Source organism: Aethalodelphis obliquidens, unplaced genomic scaffold, assembly GCF_003676395.1.
Source record: "Aethalodelphis obliquidens isolate GAN/ISIS:26980383/991018 unplaced genomic scaffold, ASM367639v1 scaffold12, whole genome shotgun sequence".
NCBI lineage: Eukaryota > Metazoa > Chordata > Mammalia > Artiodactyla > Delphinidae > Aethalodelphis > Aethalodelphis obliquidens.
The window spans coordinates 36,981,283-37,000,091 of NW_020837956.1; the positions used below are offsets into that span (position 1 = coordinate 36,981,283).

The 18,809-nt window shown below is 54.1% G+C and overlaps 1 protein-coding gene across 5 annotated transcripts in view; it reads right to left on the minus strand.

Moving 5' to 3' along the window:
• Positions 1-2: 2 nt before the first annotated feature.
• The window catches only part of ASAP2 (ArfGAP with SH3 domain, ankyrin repeat and PH domain 2), a 156,151-nt gene continuing 137,344 nt past the window's right edge, over positions 3-18,809 (minus strand). For 2 of the 5 annotated variants that reach the window (XM_027113847.1, XM_027113852.1), the window contains 11 exons: positions 17,861-17,946; positions 15,872-15,987; positions 14,801-14,868; positions 13,519-13,632; positions 11,048-11,300; positions 8,531-8,665; positions 6,865-7,033; positions 5,234-5,283; positions 4,668-4,759; positions 4,102-4,224; positions 3-2,448 (listed from right to left, as the gene is read on the minus strand). In XM_027113847.1, the coding sequence (XP_026969648.1) occupies positions 2,374-2,448; positions 4,102-4,224; positions 4,668-4,759; positions 5,234-5,283; positions 6,865-7,033; positions 8,531-8,665; positions 11,048-11,300; positions 13,519-13,632; positions 14,801-14,868; positions 15,872-15,987; positions 17,861-17,946 (1,281 nt within the window). In that variant the 3' untranslated portion in view covers positions 3-2,373. The remainder of the gene's footprint in view (positions 2,449-4,101; positions 4,225-4,667; positions 4,760-5,233; positions 5,284-6,864; positions 7,034-8,530; positions 8,666-11,047; positions 11,301-13,518; positions 13,633-14,800; positions 14,869-15,871; positions 15,988-17,860; positions 17,947-18,809) is intronic. The other 3 variants (XM_027113848.1, XM_027113851.1, XM_027113850.1) reach the window with 3 other exon arrangements.

Below are 18,809 nucleotides of genomic sequence, written 5' to 3' on the forward strand. Positions count from 1 at the left end.
TGTCCATTTAAAAGTATTTTATTTTTTTCCAGTCAAAGGACTAGCTAACAAGAAGAGTAAACTTATTAAACATGCTCTAATTAGGACAATGAAAATAAGAACTGATTTAGGTTATACAGTATATACAGTTGCGCTGCAACTAGACCGAAGTAATCAAGTGAATGAACTGAATATCATACATCTCAGACAGTATCCACCCTGTGGACCGTGGTACCCGCCCACCCCTTCACAGATCACACAGTAACCATTAGTCTGTGGACAGATTTCTGAGTCGCCATCCCTAGAAGTCAGATCTGATGGAGAATGGCATGCCAAATGCCAGAATCCTGCAGCTAAGTTCATGACATGTAAACTTTAAATATAAATAGATATCTACAATGTGTTCCTTTCTCTCAGTTGCTTTTTTTTTTTAATTTGCAAAGAGCAAATAACTAGGAAAGGATATTAGTAGGGAAGTTAATATAATTTCTCCTCTGGCAAGAGTAGTATTAATTACTGCACAACAGCACCACCAAATTGTAGATTGGAAAAACATTTCCTAGATATTGATGTACCAGTGAACCTGATATATCAGTTCGGGACTGGTGTTCAAATGCTGATAAGAATCAACTTTAATTCCTTACACAGCTGGCACCAAGTAGTCAAAAGGCTGATTATAAGATACAGATGTGGGAGCGTTGTATTAAAATATACATAGGAAGTGCACTGTGCAAAACATCTGTTTACTTTCTTAAACCTATGAGAGAATTAACTAAATGAAGGGTTCAAAACCAGAAATTAACCATTAGTGAAAACAGATGTAGTGCTTTTAAAAAAAGACTTTAATTACAGATCTAACACATTTTTTCCCAGAACTCTGAAAGGCAGATTGCCATACAACATCATAAAACATTCCAGTTTATTCTGTCTCCCTTTATAACAATGAAAAAATACAATGCAATTAAAAAAAAAAAGCTCTGTACTTACAAGAGTCTTGCATAATAAAGACAGGCTGCTTCAATCAAATGTACCATCATAACAAACATACTAACAGCATCGTCCGTCTCCTTGCTTTCCAAGCCTCTTCTTAAATTTGCTCCTTCGCTTTGGGTAAAAATCTAAGTGGTCATCATATGCCTGTTTATTCTCAAAGAGTGCCAGAATTTCCAATATACCTACCATGAGTCTTACACAATTACCAAATAGAGGTATGATAGTCAAGTTCATTAAACTAATGAATTTTTGATTTTATCATATACAACCTAATCCCTCCACCCCCAGTAGCTTAAGAATGATACGATGGACTTCAATAGTAAAACCGGGATGTTTGAGAGTATTTTATTACCTGGGACCTACAGATTTCTGATATGCTCTTGATTACAAACAAATGGACAGATTAAATTTCAAGACAGTGTAACTACCATTCCTGTTCGTATATTATATAAATACAAGACACTAAACTGAGTGGACATTCTCTTGGGCTAGAAAGGGAAGGCAGTGGTACACTCGATAGGAAACAGCAAGTCTTGTGGTAATATGGGGGGGTCGGTCTGCACCACGGTACTCTAGCTGTGTGACGCGGGAGGCTCAGGAAGGCAAATCCCGAACACCTAAAGCATAGAAACTAGTTTAAAGAACTGTTTCGCAGTCCATCAACCTTAGTTTTTAACCAGATTCAGGAAATGCAGTTAATATAATCTGGAACTGAATTAACTGCTGTGACATATGCCATAATAAACCATCTATAGTCGGGTCAAGTAGGCTTGTTCACAACAGGTTACACACACATGCAGGATACACTGATAGTTGCAACCTCACACACCAGGGCTGGAAAGTACAACGCTTATGTATACATTTCCAATAAACATTGGGTGGGTTTCAAAGGAAATCTTTAAAGGTATCTTTAAAGAAAAAAAAGTCTTTAAAGGTGAACTGAAGCATTTTAGCAGAAAGTAGGGGCTGGCTATGGACTTTGAAAGCAACAATTTCCTGGCTTCCTAAAAAGAATAATTGTGCTGAAGGTCACCAACCCCAGAAGTGGGCCAAGAAAAACAGGACGAATTTCTTTCCCACACTCAAAACATTTTTAGGTTCAACTACTGCTGTAGATTCAGAATCTTCATTATTTAGTTAAAATAACTTTTCAGTTCACCTTTTGGAAATTCAGTTGTTCCTAATAAAAGTGTAGCAATGTTTCATGAAAAACACGAATTATAAAAACAATTCATTGATGTATATAAATTGCCTTTGAGTTTTTAAAGCAGAACAGTGGCCTTAGAGAAAGTGGGCTACCTTACAATACAATTCATGAAACAGGTTATCTGGCAAGAGTTTTGGTACCAATAATGAGACAAGACATAACTTTAAAAAGAAGTGTTTTTGTTCAGTAGCAATTTAGTCAGCAATAAAGTGCACAAATGACACGGGAAATGCTCCTTTGCGACTGGGATCTCCGTCGATGTGGCCGATCTGAAATGAATAAAAGGTTATGTTGTTACACAAATTCCAAATGTTGGAAACTTTGAAGGGCATTACAGCATTTGGAGGGAAAAAAAAAAGATGTGTTTGGAAGAATCTCTTCTGGGAAAGAATTACTTGGGTACAACATCTAAACTGTTTTTCCTTTCGCTCCCGTCTCAAATAGTGCCGGCCTACTACCCGCAGGGACTTCTATCCGCGGGGAGTCGGTGTCTGCACACACGCCCCACCTCAGTCCTGGTGGTCTCGGGGGGGGGGGGCAGGCAGCACAGGATCAGACCACCACCCCGACATCCCTTTTTGGTTGTTTTTTTTTTTAAATGGATGAAGAAACAATGTCAGAAGTCTGTGCACTGCCAAGTCACAGAGAGTGGCAAATGTGAGTTGGCCCAAATGTAGTCAAAGCATTTAAGACTTCAGTAAATCCATTTACTTTTGCTCTGGGAAAATTATATAAATTATACCTCAGGTCTGATCTCAACGATGTAAATTAAGTAGTTAAATAAACATCTAAAACAAAATCACCAAAATTTAAATTATCATCTTTGTGTGTGTGAGGGGGATACCCTGAGATTATAGACAGCATTTACTTTCTTTATAGCTTTCTGATTTTGCCACAGTTTTTGAAATGAACAGGTGTTTTCCAGATGCCTAAGCCTGGTGTCAGGCTGGAGCCCCATCCTTGTGGTGGGTTGTACACAAGTGTGAAGGCCAGACCTGTCTCAGGGCCATGTGGGCAGCGGGCGGGCAGAGCCCTGGACGGGCACCGAGGGGCACCAGGAGCTGCCGCCCCCGGCGTCGACTGCGCTGCGTGGAGCAAGGCTGACGGAGGAAGGGGCTCTGGACCCACAGGCACTTGAAACCCTCGAGGGGAGAGGCCACAAGAAGACCCCTGAACCAGCCATGCCAGAGGCGGTGCCAGGCCCCGAGTTGGTTCACAAAGGCCCTGGAGAGAGAACACACAGCTCACCCAGGAGGGTGCCTGGCTAGGGACTCTGACCAACACCCCTCGCCCTTGAGAGAGTGGAGCTGTCTCCGTGAGTCCTGGCTGCGTCCTGGCGGCAAGCATGACCCATCTGATATCTGAGCTCAAGCCCTGGAGCTGGGCCGTTAGCGGCCCCCAGGTGGCAGACGCTGCCAGGTGTGCGGGAGCTGTTTGCACGACTGCCCAGTTCATGACAGCCACCTCTCCCTGGGGGCCCCCGTGCCCGTCGCTGCAACAGTGCTGTGTCACCGCCCTTTCTCAGACGACTGGCTGTGGCTTAGCAACATAACCACCTTGCCCAAGGTCACCCAGCCTGACCCTGGCCGGGGCTGGACACTCCGGGTCATCAGGGGAAGCGCCACGCTCATCCCATTCCAGCTCCCACCCGGATGCCACAGCTGGTTTCAGGCCCAGCCCGACACCCAGCGTCTCTGCCCTCCGGGTCAGCTCTCCCTCTGCGCCCCACTCTACCAAGCCTGCAACGCCGGGCAGAGGCACCACCTCAAACCCTCAGGTGCGCTCGGCAAACTGCAGCCCACGTGGCCCGTCTGCCCCGACGAGGGAGGACCCCACTCAGAAGCGGGTGCACGGAAAGGGCAGCTGAGGCGCGCGGGGCACAGTGGGCGCCGCCCGGGAACAGACCCCCGGGCCCGACTCACCCACCACTCCTGGTCCTCCTCCCCGTCCACGACAATCACGTCCCCCTCGGAGAAGGTCAGCTCGTCGGGGTTGTCGGCCACGCATTTGTACAGGGCTTTGACCCGCTTGGGCTTCAGCCTGGTCTGCGTCAGGGAGAAGAGGGCTCACAGCTTAGTGGGTGGGGAAGCGTCTGCTCCAGGGCAGAGAACCGGGCCACTTGGCTTCCAACTGGTCCCGAGGGCCGCCCGCAGGCCTGGGAGCCCACGGGTGTCAAGATGGGCGGCTCAGTGCGCTCGGGGCAGGGGGACTTCCAGGAGGAGGCCAGCCAAGGGAAGAGAGCAGGGAGCGGGCCGGCCTGGTGCCTGGTGGGCACGTGGGGGCCTGTCCTGGAGCCGGAAGGGCCCAGCCCACTGGCTATGGGCTCTGGGTTGCATCCTGCTCCGATCCGAAGGACCAGGTGCCCAGGAAGAAGCCTCCCCCACCCCAACCAGGGCAAGAGGAAGAGTTTCCTCTGAGCCCTTGGACGATAACCCACCCGCTCCTGGCCAGGGCAAAGAGGCAGAAAGGAAGGGGCTCGTCCGCTTACCACCTGTGACTTCCTGGGCATGGGCGCCGGGGGCTGCGTGACCACGGCGTTGGACAGAGGACCCAGAGTTTCTGTCCCAGAGAGATCCACTGCTTTAGGGCCAAAATGAACAGACTTCACAATATGCCCCCTCAGTCAACACCATGAGATAGAAACGACATAAACGCCGTCTCTCATAGCCACAAGGCAACTTGCCTGAGATTTCCTAACTGTTGAGGGAAAGTCCCCTAAAGGCCAAAGAACCTTGTGACTTCCATGCAACCTCCCTAGAGTGTGCCGGCCTGCAGGTGTCACAGAGTGAGGCAGACGCCATAACCTCCTCCAATGACTCCCAGACCCCGCCAGGGCTCCCCCACACCCCCGTCCCCATCGGCAGAGGGGGACAGGAATGCGGGGCGTGGGACAGAGCAGCCCAGGAGCAGGGGCGCCAGAGGTTCTGCGAGGGCAGGGTGGCTGCCAGGGCAGGACAGTGGGCCTGACCCCGGGGTTCACCACAGCTGGAAACACCCTCCACTTTGCCCCCGAGACCCAGCAGAAAGTAGCCCAGTTTCACGTGGAATAATTACCAGGTCCTCTTGGCTGGCCTTTGTTGATCAGTGGGCTTGACTTGTCAGGCCTACAAAGAAGGGGAAAATAGATTCACTGGTGCCCGAGGCCTGCAAGGCACGCTACCGCTCCGCCTCACTCCCTTTTCTAAAGGACCTGTGTTCGAGTTGAAAATGGTTGACCTGATTTCATCACCTGCCATCCAACTACCTCTTTTTTTTTTTTTGGAAAAAGGAAGCATGAGAGGTCCAGAGGGCAGCGCTAGATCGAAGGTTCCCGACTCCCAAACCAGGCTCCTCCTGAGGCTCTCCTGTCCCATGTGAGCCCGTTGCCAATGCCCCGGGTCTGGGCTGGAAACTGGGCACCACCAACCAGCTCTAGCCGTGATGTGCCCCATCCCCTCCCCGCGCGGCCTGGGTCTCTTCCTACGTCAGGTGGGGCAGTATCAACCCCAGGGCCCTGGTGGCTCTGCCAGGACCTGTCCAAGCACCACTGGCCCGCGTTATCCATGCCTCTGTACTCTGTGACCCCTGCTGCCTATTAACCACCGTGACTGACATGGCTCAGCACACCCTGCCCCTTGAACCCCGGGCCCGGCACGTCCCAGCACCACAGGAAGGGACACGCAGGTAAGGGGCTCCCAGGGCTGGCAGACAGCGGTCTGTTAACTCAGGCTTGCCGGGTGGGCCTGGATAAACGTGTTTCTGTGAGTTGGCATTTCCACCTGCAAAAGGTGTGACACCAGTTCTGTCAACTCTCAAAGTAAGGACAAGTGACAAGAATGTCTGTGATGAGCCGAGAGGAACCCTATTCCAGTTCTCTGCACAGAGCCAGACACACAACTGGGGCCTGACATATGATGGGAGGGGATGGAGGGCAGAAGAGGCAGATGGGGACAAGCCAGGGACAAACGGCTCTCCACACACACACGTGTGTGTGTGTGTGTGTGTGTCCCCAGTTCTGACCACTCAGAGGGCCGGCCTGAGTGCAGTGACACTCCAACAGCAAAGAAGACACTAAGCACCCAGATCTTGGCTTCTAAATGTCATTTCCAGTAAAAAGGAACCATTTTTCCACCATAAAGATCCAGACTGGGAGCCATGAACTGGATTCCTCTGTAGTAAAGGACGGTATTTAGGTATTACGTGTGTCTAAATAAACTTGGAGTCTGAGTTTTGGAAGGTAGCATCCATGTTAATTTCCTGATTTTGCTGGTTGTACTGTGTTTATGTAGGAGAATGTCCTTGTTTGTAGGAAATACATGTCCTGCACTACAGAGGGTCCATGTAGTCGAGATAACCCTGTGAGCGACCAACAAATAAGACCTAGAGGCCTCATGTCTTGAGAACTTTAACTCCCCAAATCCTGGTGTCTGTACTGAACGGAAATCTAAAATCATCACGTGGATATAAGATGTACATCGGTATGAAGTTTTTTGCATTTTAAACATTCTTGATTATTTTTTAGACACCTGAAGCATAACCACTTAGTTATGTAACACTTGACCTTAGGGGTCACAGTAGTAGAGACATGGAAGATTTCAAACGTTCAGAGAAACCTCAGCAGGTGAAGTTACGGGGCTGGTGCCCCTGGGAAGCAAGGACAGCCGAGCTGGCCCGGCCCAAGGGGCACGCAGAGGAGCGGCCGTTACCCGGGAGCAGGCCTCTTCTGGGGCAGGCGGCTGGGCAGCTGCGGCGGCAGCGGCGGCGGGGCTTTGCTGGGCGGGAGCCCGGGCTGCGCCGGCTTGCTCTGCTGGCTCAAGGCCTCCAGCACACTGGGCGTTTTTGCTACCGGAGGGGGCGGCGTGGGAGCCAGGGGGTCTGCGGAGAGAGGAAAGAACAGAAACGCGGAGGGTCACACTTCAGGCGCCCCCTCCCAGCCTTCTCACCCGAGGCTCTTGCTGTAAGGGCTTCCTTTTTCCTTCCCCTACCGACCTCATAAGGAAAAAACCTACTTTCATTGACGATTTTCGGAAAACAGTGCTGGCGGGGAGTCTTTCCGAGCCTCAGGTTGGGACTAAAAAGCCTCTATGAGCCTGGGAGTATTTTCTCAGCTAGAACCCGCTGTGGGTTTCCGCCCCCCACGGGGACCTGGAGAAGCGGCAGCAGGAGGCCCGGCCTGGGTCTGGCGCCGGTCCCGCCCCGGGGCCCCACCCATGCCGCTGGCCGGTCCCCACCCATGCCGCTGGCCGGTCAGTCTGTGGAAAGGCTGCGAAGAACTAGCTGGAAAGGCTCCCGGTCCGCGAGGGGGCAGCGGGACGAGCTGTATCACTCTCTACGTTTCACAGGTGAGGAGGCCGCTGCTCTCCCCAAGCGCACGGGCCAGTGAGGCAGGGAGCCCCGCCTCGAGGCCACGCCTCCTCCCCGTCTCCCCGGCCAACAGCAGCCCTCCCCTCAACGTCCGGCGTTCGTGTCCCGCGGTCGCGGCGGGGGGCGGTGACCTGCCCCGGACCTGGACGCTGATACCCATGGACCCGGCAGCCCCTCTCTCCCAGGGCAGCGGGCGCAGGGAGCCGGCTGACCAGGGAGGGGTCGGCTTAACCCTTCTTTCCTTTTGCCATTCTTCTCTCCTTTCTTGGCTTTAAAGGGAAAGTCAAAAGGCAGACTCTAGCATGCAGAGGTACAGCCCCCGGGACGCCAGACTGCGAGTGCGAAAGTGGGCTTCTGAGACCCGCTGGATGCCCCCCGCCCCAGCGTCCCGAAGACCCCGTGCCCGCTCCGCCTCCAGTGCGCGTAAGACACCGACCGCAGCCAGGGCTGGGCTTCTCCCCCCTTAACTCCGGGTAAGGAAACCGGGGGAACCAGGGAAAACCCTCAGCGCCCTCAAAGCACCCCTGAGCCCGCGATGCCAGAGCCCCTCCCTCCTACAGCGTCCAGACCTCGGCCCCCCCTCCAGTCGACCCCCCACCAACCTCGCAGCTGGAAAAAAGCCCCTCCCCTCCCCCGGGTGCTGAAACTCTCACAGACATGTGACACTGAAGGGCAGAGCACAGACCAGATTATAATCCACAGGAACACAGCCCAGCATCGAGAACCACCCAATGGCCAAAGGCAGCCCCGGGGCCAATGTGTGAGAGACAGAAATGCTGCTGAAGTGCTCGGGAGACAGAGCAGGAGAGTGAAGGGCCCCCGTGGGGTGTGAGGCAGACAGGAGTCCGCCGCTGGGGGGGCAGCGGCCGCAGGGCTGGGGCCACAGAAGAGCCACAGGCCCCCAGGCAGCGCCGGGCAGCCGGCAGCGAGTGGCTGCCGAGAGACCCCCCCCAGCCATCCAGCTGCATAAAGCCCAACAGCGAGAAAGGAAAAAGGAAAAAAACGTACTGGTAGATGTCACGCGGAGAGGGGGCAGCGGTGGATGGACAGCTGGCGGATCTGACGAAGATCGCTGCCGGCTTACACTGTCCACACTTACAGAGTTTGTCTTCCACAGGGCGTTAGCTGAGGAGGCTGGCTGAACTGCACACGCACGCACATGCACACACACGCACGTGCACACGCAGGCATGCACACGCACGCACACGCACGAGCACAGAACAAAAACAGAAACAGAACACTGCATTATTGATCCTCTCCCCTATAAAATGGTACACATGACCCTTCCAGAATAACATTAAGGCCACAAATAGGACGTTGATTTTAAAAAAAGTCTTGTTTCTGGTATCTGGAAGACAGATACCAATACACACCGAACCAGCGATGCTCTGGGGAAAATTCCCAGTTGGTCTTCTCAGTCTTACCAATTTTATTTCTCAAATTTAAACACTGTTTGAAGTGGGAAATGATGACCACAGTGAGCCTCCTGAGCACTGCACTCGGGGACAGGACGTCTGCTTGTCTCTACCCATCTCAGTCCTCCCTGTGGGGTCACCACCTCGCACAGGGGGGCACCTGTCCTCAGAGCACGTGGAGAGAAGGCTGCAAATCAAAGACACCTGGTGAGGGGCGCACGTTTCTGGCTGAAAGTCAGCTCAGGTGGCACACCAGGGAGATGGCACTGTCCTGGCCACACCCTTCCTCTGCCCACAAAGCTCCTCCTCAGGGAGCAGCATCTGCTCAGGGCACAGGCATGACCGTGTCCGAGGCTGGGCCTGGAGATGGAAGCAGGCCACACCCGCACAGGGCCCACCCGGGGTCAGAGGGAGCCTTCACACGTCTGCCGTGGACAACGTCCTCCTCCATGCAGGGCCCGAGAACATCAATCCCGTCCTGCTTGTTGTGTGGGGACTCCTCGTGGATCGAGCGTGGAACAGACGGAGAACAAAGGTACCCTTTGGGGGGCTGGCAGGGATGAAGGGTAATCTCCGTCACCAAAGGAAGAGACAGAGCTAACGGTGGGAGTGGCAGAAAGAAATGGGGGGAAAAAAACCCAAACTTTCTCATCCTAAGATTTTAAGAAAACAAGAAATAGAGGTGAACAGCTTTCTATTCCTCTTATATGGCCCAACAGAGCAAAATAAAATCTTTCCTAACATGGCACACACAGTCAGTAAAAGTCACCAATGGGGTGGAGATAAACACAGGCACTGGGATCTGGGGGGAGGCAACGAGACGCACCCACAAGGCCCCAGCCACCGCAGCGGCCCCCGCCTGCCCGGGCCCCTCGCAGCTGGGGGACGTGACCTCCTTCCTTGCTGAGGGACCTCCCGGTCAGGCCTGGGTGCCCTGGACGAACGGACCCTGTGGGCGGTGACGGGCGGGTTTCAGGGGTCTGCCCCGTGCAGCGTGGGTCCGCTCCTAAGGCGTGTGGCTCGGTGACCCAGACAGGAGGCTCATTAGCCTTCTCTGCCTCCCTGAGCACTGGGGGCAGAGCCGTGTGGGAGGGTCTGCAATACACTCAGAGCAGCTGGGGGGCGGCGGTGGGCACAGCCACCCCACACTGTGAGCGCAGACCCCACAGGACGGCAGATGTGCGCACTCCTCCCTCCCGGGGCTCGCAGCACCGCGGTCACGCGCCTACACGCCTCTGCCGGAGAGCAGCTCCCGCGCAAATGCAACTTGGGATTTACTTTGGGACCACCACTACAGCAGCCGTGGGCCCAGACATCACGCCCCACGGAGGCTCCTGCCCCCGGTCCCCTGGGAAGCCCTCTGGAGGCCCCAGCCCAGAGCTGGCCTGGCTACTTGCGGGACCTGCTTCAGGGAGCATCATGGCCAGTGGGCCTTCAGTGCTGGGCAAATCACTAAACCTCTGGGGGCTTAAGTTTCCATTTTTATAAAAACAAGAAACAGCATCTGTTGAGTCAAACTCACTGTGCTGCGACTGAGGTTAGCACAGGAAGCTTTGGCACTTAAGGCGCTGGTAGGACCCTCGGGGACTATTTCGTATTTTTAGTTAGGCTGAGCACCGTTTCCCAAATTAGCATCTCTTTATCCTTCATTTCATGGGGATCACAGAGATAGGAAATAATCGGATGCCACAAGCTGGCCGAGTACAGGTCGGAGAAAGATAAAAAGGCAAAGAATGAAGGCAAAGGGAGTGGTAGAGAGGGGCGGACCGCAAAGAGAAAAGGACCAGGAAAAAGGTCTGCAGGAAAACATCCAGGGACCAGCAGCAGGTGCTGACCCCTCCATCTCAGGCCTACCCTGGTGGCGTCCCTGCACCCCTCGAGTCACACGTGCCACACCCCTGCCCAGAACGAGAATGGAGTCAAGACACTCTACCACCATCCCAAGAATGACGGAGTTCTTTTAAGAAGCAAACAACGTAAGTACAAAACAAAGGACCCCAAATGAAAAAACATGTCCTGAAGCTGGCCCACACAAAGCAACTACAGCTTCCCCAAAGCAAAATCCCAACGACACCGCTCATGCATCCAGGGGCCGCCAACAGCTCAGTACCTTTGGCAACGTTCCGCGGGGGCAGCGGGGGAGCACTGGCGGCGCTGGGGGCCGCGGGCTGGGCGGGCGGTGGGCTGCTGCTCAGGATGGCTCCGTACGTCTCGTTCTGCAAGATGCTGGGCACGAAGCTCCTCTGCTTGTCCTTGGCCAGGCTGGCGGCGTCTCTGGCCAGAGATGCGGCGTTGGACTGCAGCTGGCTGGAGCCCAGCTGGTAGAAGCTGACGGGCCGGTCTTCTCGCCGACTGGGACTGGGCTGCGGGGGTAGTGGGCGGAGGTGTGTGAAATACAGACGCGCTGACCTCTTGGGCACAGTGACTGACGTACTGGGTACAGCCTCAGGTACAGCAGTCTAACACCTGGGCACGGTGCATTTTTACTGTCACATGACAGCCGCAAAACCTAAAACTCACTCTTACCATGTCCCTTAACGGAAACACACACACGAAAAAAAGCCATGATTTACAAAAACTTACAATTCTTCATTCTGTGAAGAATTTAAAATATAAGCTGTTTCACCTTGACCATCCAGTTACCTCAGCCTAGCTCTGTATTTCACTGCGTGTCCCCTCCGTAAACACCCTTCTCTGATGGCAGAACAGTGCAGCTGCTCTAGGCACGCACGGCCACAGCAGATCCCCAACCGCCATACGGCTAATTCGGGGGAGATCAACGTCTTCTTCCCGTAGGAACTGGAACTCTTAAGAGTCCTCTAACTCAGGGGTCAGCAAATCACGGCCCATGGGGCCACAACCCGTTCTTATAAAGTCTTATTAGACAGCAGCCACGCCCATCACATCATTTGCATATTGTCTGTGGCTGCCGTCAAGCCACCCTGGCAGAGCTAAGGAGTTGCAACAAAGCCTAAAACATTTATTATCTGGCCCTTTACGAGTCTGCTGACCCCTACTCCACCTGAAAGCCATGTGCATGGAACCATGGAATTAATTAGATGGAACTTGTATTTCAAAGTCAGCTTCGTTAGAATAGCTGTGATCTTGAGCAAATTAACCTTCCTGATCCTATTTCTCATCTGATAAGTGGAGCTAACTTTATTCTGTTATTTTTATTTTTTGGTCTCGCCACGCGGCATGCGGGATTCTCAGTCCCCCGACCACGGACTGAACCTGGGCCCTTGGCAATGAGGGTGTGGAGTCCTAACCACTGGACCGCCAGGGAATTCCCCAGTGGGTCTGACTTTAACTGCCGGCACTGTGCCCGGAGCTTAGCAGGTATCAGTATCGGCAGTCACCGCCTCCTCCCCTCACGGGACCGCCCGCCCGCCCGCCTGGCCAAGGCTCTGGCCAACCAACGGCTCACGCCCAGCTCCAGTACGAGGAGCTCAGTGGCCAGTGGCTCTTCATACACAGTTTAAATTCCAACAAAGCCCATGGCTGTGCAAACCACCACCCGCCGCTCTCTGCTGAAGGGGTGGGGACGAGTGTCAGCGCCGCTGCCGGGCTTTCACTGGGTCCACGGCACCTGCCGAGTCACTGCCTGCACAACCCCGGGAATGTGACGTGTGCCTGACCAAGAGGCACTCGCTCCAGGGCAGGTGTTTCAAACCTTCTCCCCTTGTGAAGGCAACTCTAGCGTGAAATAGCCAGCTCCCCTCACTTTGATGCCGTTTTACAGCTAACTCAGAAATTTCTTATTCCAAGAAACCGTAAGTACGGATACTAACTGCTCCATAAACCGGGATAGTCCAACAGGTTTCGGAAATGCCATATATAAATAATCAGACATCAATACACATCAGGACATTAAAATCCTACAGTAAAAATTAAAACGTTACACCCGGCTTTCCCACTAATTTCACAGCAGCTAGGCGTATGGGCTTTGGAGTCAGTCTTCCTGGGTCTGACTCTGAGCCTCGTGTGAAGGTGGCAGCCTTCCAGGGGTGCCCTCAAGTGCACAAGACAGACAGCGTCATGAGGAGAGGCTGGACCAGGAGGCAAGGGCCCCAGGTTGGTCTCTAAATACTGGCTTCCCTGTGGCCAAGACATCCCCTCTCTTGAGGCCTGAATGACCCCATCTAATAAAGGAATGAGTTGGACCCAATGATCTCTAAGGGTCAGTGACTTCAGCGAAGGTTTTAAAGATCAACTAGGTGAACATGGTCACTGCTTCTGGGGGAAGCTGGCTCTTTATCACATTATCCATAGAGAGAGAGCTCCCTCTAAAATCCCCGAAAATCCAAGGCTCGCTGTATCTTTCCTTCGTATCAGAAGGCGAGAAGCTGCCTCTGATTACATAGTTATCGTTCGTTCATAGTCACGTCTGTAGGAGCTGGGAGACAGGAGGCAGTTACGGGAAGGGTAAAACCACAAACCTACTGAGATCACTGGAAGCAAAAAGTAAACCGTATTTCGTTTTCTGCAAACAGCTCTCTACCCTAACTACAGGCCAGGACCCACGCCGCTCTGAAGGCCGCTGATCCTGACACCCTCAGCGCTCCACAAGCTGGCACAGACCTGCAGCTTCTCATCCACGTCGTCATCGCTCTCATCCAGGTCTTCATGGAGCAGTCGCCATTCATACTCGACGTGAACGTGAGAATTAAACCTTCCAGATAAGGCTTGGGTCAGCTGAGAACAACAAAGCACTGTCGGTGACGCTGTTCAAATACTCGGCCTTGTAAAGCGGGTGTCCACCAAGATGGCCAAGAGGTAGCGGGCAGGGAACCTGCACCCCAGTGTGAGGCTGGCTTATACAATTCGCTGCGTCTCAGGTCAAGCCCCCGCACTCCCTAATCCACAGGTAACCTTGAAGCTCAAGCCCGACCACCCCCATTTAGCGCTTTGTAAGCTGCAAAGTTGCAGCACGCGGCCAAGGGGTTGAGATCTAAAGGGTGACGGTCAGCCTGCCGGTACCCACAACTGCACGCGGGAGCATCTCAATCTGAGGAGAAGGAACGTGTCCACTAACAGTTAACCCCGCTTTTCCTGACCAGCACGAGGGAATGAAGCCCTGCGGAAAATGACGTGAATGACCAGCTTCTCAATTCTCTCCAGGAAGGTAGACAGCTGGTTCCAGGTGCACAGGAGAGAAGTTAATCCATGAGATAAATGGGCGCCTTAGCACATTAGGGTCTGACTTTTCTCCAAAGCCAGACAGCAGCCATGTGGTCTTGGGCGACTTACTTAACCCTTCCGTACCTGTCTCCTCATCCGTAAAATGGGGTAACAGTAGGTACCTATTAATTAATGCTTTACGGTAATTATCAAGATTAAATGAGTTATTGGACATGAAGTGCTTAGGATAATACCTGTTAGCAGTCCTACAGCTCTGCAGCACCGACTGTTAATGGCGCCATGGACTGAGCACTTACTCTGTGCCCACTGCTCTGCAGAGTTCAACAACGATTCCCCCCAAAAACCTGCGAACTGGTATGCCTGAGCCCCCTTCACACACAAGGCAACGGTGGAGAGAGCTGGCGTGACCTTCCCAAGCTGCAGCGGTGGAGCCCCCTGTAAACCTGGCCTGACCCAGAGGGGCCTCAGCTCCACTCACCCCAGACGAAGCCAGGGCCGCCGTCAACATGTGCCACCAGCACATACTGACTCGTGTTCCGAGTGTCACCACAGGGGGGGATGGTCACCTCCTCTCTAAGGGGCCCCAGGACACTTTCTACGAGCCGTCCCCTCTAGGCCACTGGGATCTGCTCAGGACCCTCCTGCAGGCTCCGAGAGAGCCCTCCCCAGGGAGTGGCGTCCCCAACCCCACCCTGACCGTGCCGGGTGGTGGGACACTCACCAGCTCCTCACAGCGCTCGTGCCTGAGGCGCTTGGCGATGTCCAGCGGCGTCTCTCCTGACTCGTTAGCTAAGAGGCGGGGGAACGAACAGACGAGTTACGGCAAAAGCAAGCAGAGGTCTGACACTGAGAGGCAATTAAAAAGAACCCGGCGAAGCAGCACCAATCGGAGCCGAGCACGACTAGTGAAGTCCAGCTAGTTCGCCCCAGTCGGTGCTGAGCTGTCCTGAAATCGCACAGAACTGCAGCAGTGTGCAGTCGGTAAGGTTTTATAAGACAAGGTTTGAGCTAATCTAATGAAGACAAAACCACTGAAGTAGCCAACTAGTGGAATAAATATCCAAGGCACAGCTGTCGAATAAAGCAGTTCACGGTAATTCTCTAAGCAAAAGCACTGCTCGTCCAGTCCCAGGCAGCCGACTGTAGAAGACCTTACACCTCCTTTTAAGCAGTCTGAAGATTTGGAATTGTGTATTTTCTTCTAAATGAGCCTCAGTCAATGAGATTTAATGATTAATTAAAAAAGAAAAAAACCCAACTTGGCTCGCAAGCAGGCATGTGCCTTCTCTCTGCTCGTTGCTCTCCGTTTAACAGTTCTTCAAAAGCTCCACCTCAGGACAGCATCACAGCCGGACACCCTCGGGCTAGACTGTGCCTGGCCGGCTACATGTCAGGGTCCCACAGGGGAGAGAGGGATGAAGGCCAAGCAGATGTGGGTCCCTCGTGGAGGAGGCTTGGTGCCAGTGAACAGAGGGGCAGTGAACAGTGACTCTCACCAGTAAACATGCCCACCCAGAGCCAGTGAGGGGCTCAGCATGATCCCAGGTGGGGGTCAGGAACAGGAGGGCGAGATGCCCAAACCTGGTCCAGGTCACCTGGGTACCAGCGACAGCTGCAGGGCCATCCTCTGCCTCTCAGAAAATGCCTGCACATGACGGCAAGCCTACAAGACAGCAGAGGGAAACTGCTGCTGAGCACGAGACCACAGGAGCCTTGCAGGGCGGGACTGACTCCCCGGCTCTGCCCAGAGCCCCGCACCAGGAGCTGCACGGGGCGGCGCGGGGAGGCTCACCGATGCCGATGGAGGCCTTGCCCCGCAGCAGCAGCTTGAGGCACTCGGCGCTGTCGGTCAGGCAGCAGTAATGCAGGGCCGTGCTGCCCTTGCCCGTCTGTTTGTCCAGGTTCCCACTGGCAAGGACGGGAACAGAGAAAGAGAACAGTGAGGCACAGGCCAGAGGACTGGGGCTGCCCGGGCAGGGACTCTCAGCTCGGCCAGGGTGGCTTGAACGCAGCCACAGACAATATGCGAACGATGGGCATGGCTGCCCTCCTTCCCTGGGAGAGGAAGCCAGAACTCGGGTTCACGGAGGGCAGGGTTTCTCTCAATCCTCCTCCGGGGTGGGGGGCCCACAGCACCAGCCCTGCCTGTGGGCAGGAGGAGGCCTTGGCTTAAGGCCATCGGGGAATAAACAACAGTGGCAGAGCCCGCCAGAAACGGAGCAAGGCACCTGTGCGCACCTGAGCGGGGGCACAGGCAGGTGAACCTGGCATCCCTCCCGCTTCACTGGCAGTGCCCGTCTGGGCCTTAGGAAGCCTGCGTGACTTGCCCAGTCTGTCCCACACAGAAGGACGGGGTGAGCTTCTCTCATCTTACTAACAACACTCTTGCCAGGAAGGGGAAAAGCCGCTCTTCCAAAGTTCGGAGTCCCCAGGCTCCTCTGAGCTGCCCTGAAAACAGGCTATGGGGGAACCGTGAGGAGACCACAAAGATTCTTCCAACACAAAACAAAACCAGGAGATCCCAGGACAAGCCACTCACCCCACTGGTGGAGGTGGCCCTGGGCCTGTTCGGAGCTGGACAGACATGTGGGAACAGGAGCGTGCCCATCAGGAGGTGATGCCCGCAGCTCCCATCAGCAGGAAACCAGCCACACTTACTCCTTCCTCCCGCCCTCCCTTTCTTTTTTAAAGCAGCTACGTTTTCAGTGTGAAAAAGGAGCCTCGCTTCTGATCTCCCCTCTACTCCTGCTGTCCTCCTCCCATTCTGGAAGAAAAGAAACCAGGATTCCGCTTCTCCTGCCCCCGAGAATTTGCACTGAGGGGGATGGTACCGCTCAGCTGCTCACGGAGCTGGCCCCTGCCACGCTGCTGGCGCGGGGACAGCATTCGGGCTCCATCAGAGGACAGCTTCCCCCAGGCATCCAGAGAACTCCCGGCTCCCGGGGAAGGAGCTGCCTCCCAAGCTCCTCTACCTCTGGCCATTTCTTCTTCTGAAGACAGCCGGGAACGGCAGAAGATACAAAATGCAAAAAATCTCTCCTTGCTTCTGCACTTTGGGATCTTCTATTCCATCTGAAGCCAATTCCTGTGGCTTTTAACCAGCACCGCCCCCTCCAGCAGCCACCCACCCACCCACGCCAGGCTCAGGCAGTCAGGATGCTCCTTGCCGGGGCTTCACCACTGGCCTTCAGCTGCCAGGGAGGCCCCGCACCAAGCGAGGCAGAACGCACCAAATGGGACTGCTGGGGCCAGGGACGCCGTCTGCGCATGTCCTCTCTAAAGTCAACTTCTAATTAAAAATAACAGCTTTTCCAACCACGCAGAAAGCCCACCACCCCGAGTTGCGGTTTACAACGTCAGCTCGGCCAGCGGCTGGAGGAGGATCTCTGCTTCCTGCTTCCCTCCCGCTCTGCTCAGGGGGCCCCGCCTGGACCTCGTGGGACCCGCACCTCACGGCACAAGCAAAGGGGTGGTCGTGGGGGCCACAGACAGAGGCTGCTTTCCCGGGGCTCGGAATTCAGCAGGGCTATCGACGGGGCGTCTCCCTGAGTCCCAGACACTAGAGGCGGGACCTCGCAGACCCCGGGAGGGGGCTTTATTAGGATTGCATCCGAACACTCCACACCTGGCAGCACTGTCCCTGTCCCATGATTCCTCTTCAGACCCAGGGAAATTCCAGCATCTTGGCCACACAACTAAAGCAATGGGGCAACCCCTGGCTCCATTCTCAGAAACACCAAGGAACGAAATCAAACACCTTCCCTGATTTTAGAGCACCTACCTGTTCTGAACTAGAAAGTCTACAATGTGAAGAGAAGTCCGGTCCACGGATCTGACAGCCAGGTGGAGGGCAGTTTCATCTGGCTCCTGAAGACCAAGCAGAAACATCCCAGAATTCCAAGGGGAGCATTCAATTCTGTGTCCCACATGAGAAAAATTGTGTATTTCTCTTCCAAAAGCCTCTAAATCTTTCCTTTGAAAAACGTTACCTCTAAGATACCAAGGGCCCCTTTAATCTCCACGGCAAACTCTGCCCCTGGGAACCTGCGTTTAGAGACTGGCCCTATTCCTCCTTACTCCACGGGAAATAATGAGGAATTCAGGGGTTTCATGGCAAAGTCCTCTCGAGCTTTCTGCCCTCATCCCTGCCTCTCAACATGAGGTATTGCCTGTAAGAGGGGTCTCCATTCAGGCTCCAGGAAGGTTCCCCGGGCTCTTAAACCTGCTCCCTGGGTAAATATAAATGTATGTCTTAAATGCCGGGTTCAATTTTTTCATTCTATACTTAGAGATAACGCCATCAATGCTAATACCTGGACTGCCTTTAGTTGCTACTAAATGGCACATGACTACCCCTGCCTCTTCTGAAGGAAGTTCTGGCCGGTGGGAGAGAAGAGTCACGAATGAAGGCTGTTTCAGGTAGGTGGGTGGGAGGGAGCTGGAGCCAAGGGGAGATCCAGGTAACGGGGCACGTGGGGCAGAGGGAGACAACGGGCACCCCCTCCTCCTCCTCAGCTGCAGCACAGCCCTGAGCTGAGCACACGCGGCCCTGGGCACCCTGGCTGCAGTTTCCTGTCTTCCTCTCAAACACTGGACATTACGGTTCCATACAACGTGCTCAGCTGCGAAGGGTGACCCAGTCCCGTGCGCCTTTATTCTGAGGGTTAGGAGGGTCCGGGGGGCTGTGAGTGTGCGTCCACGAGGGTTAGGAGGGTCCGGGGGGCTGTGAG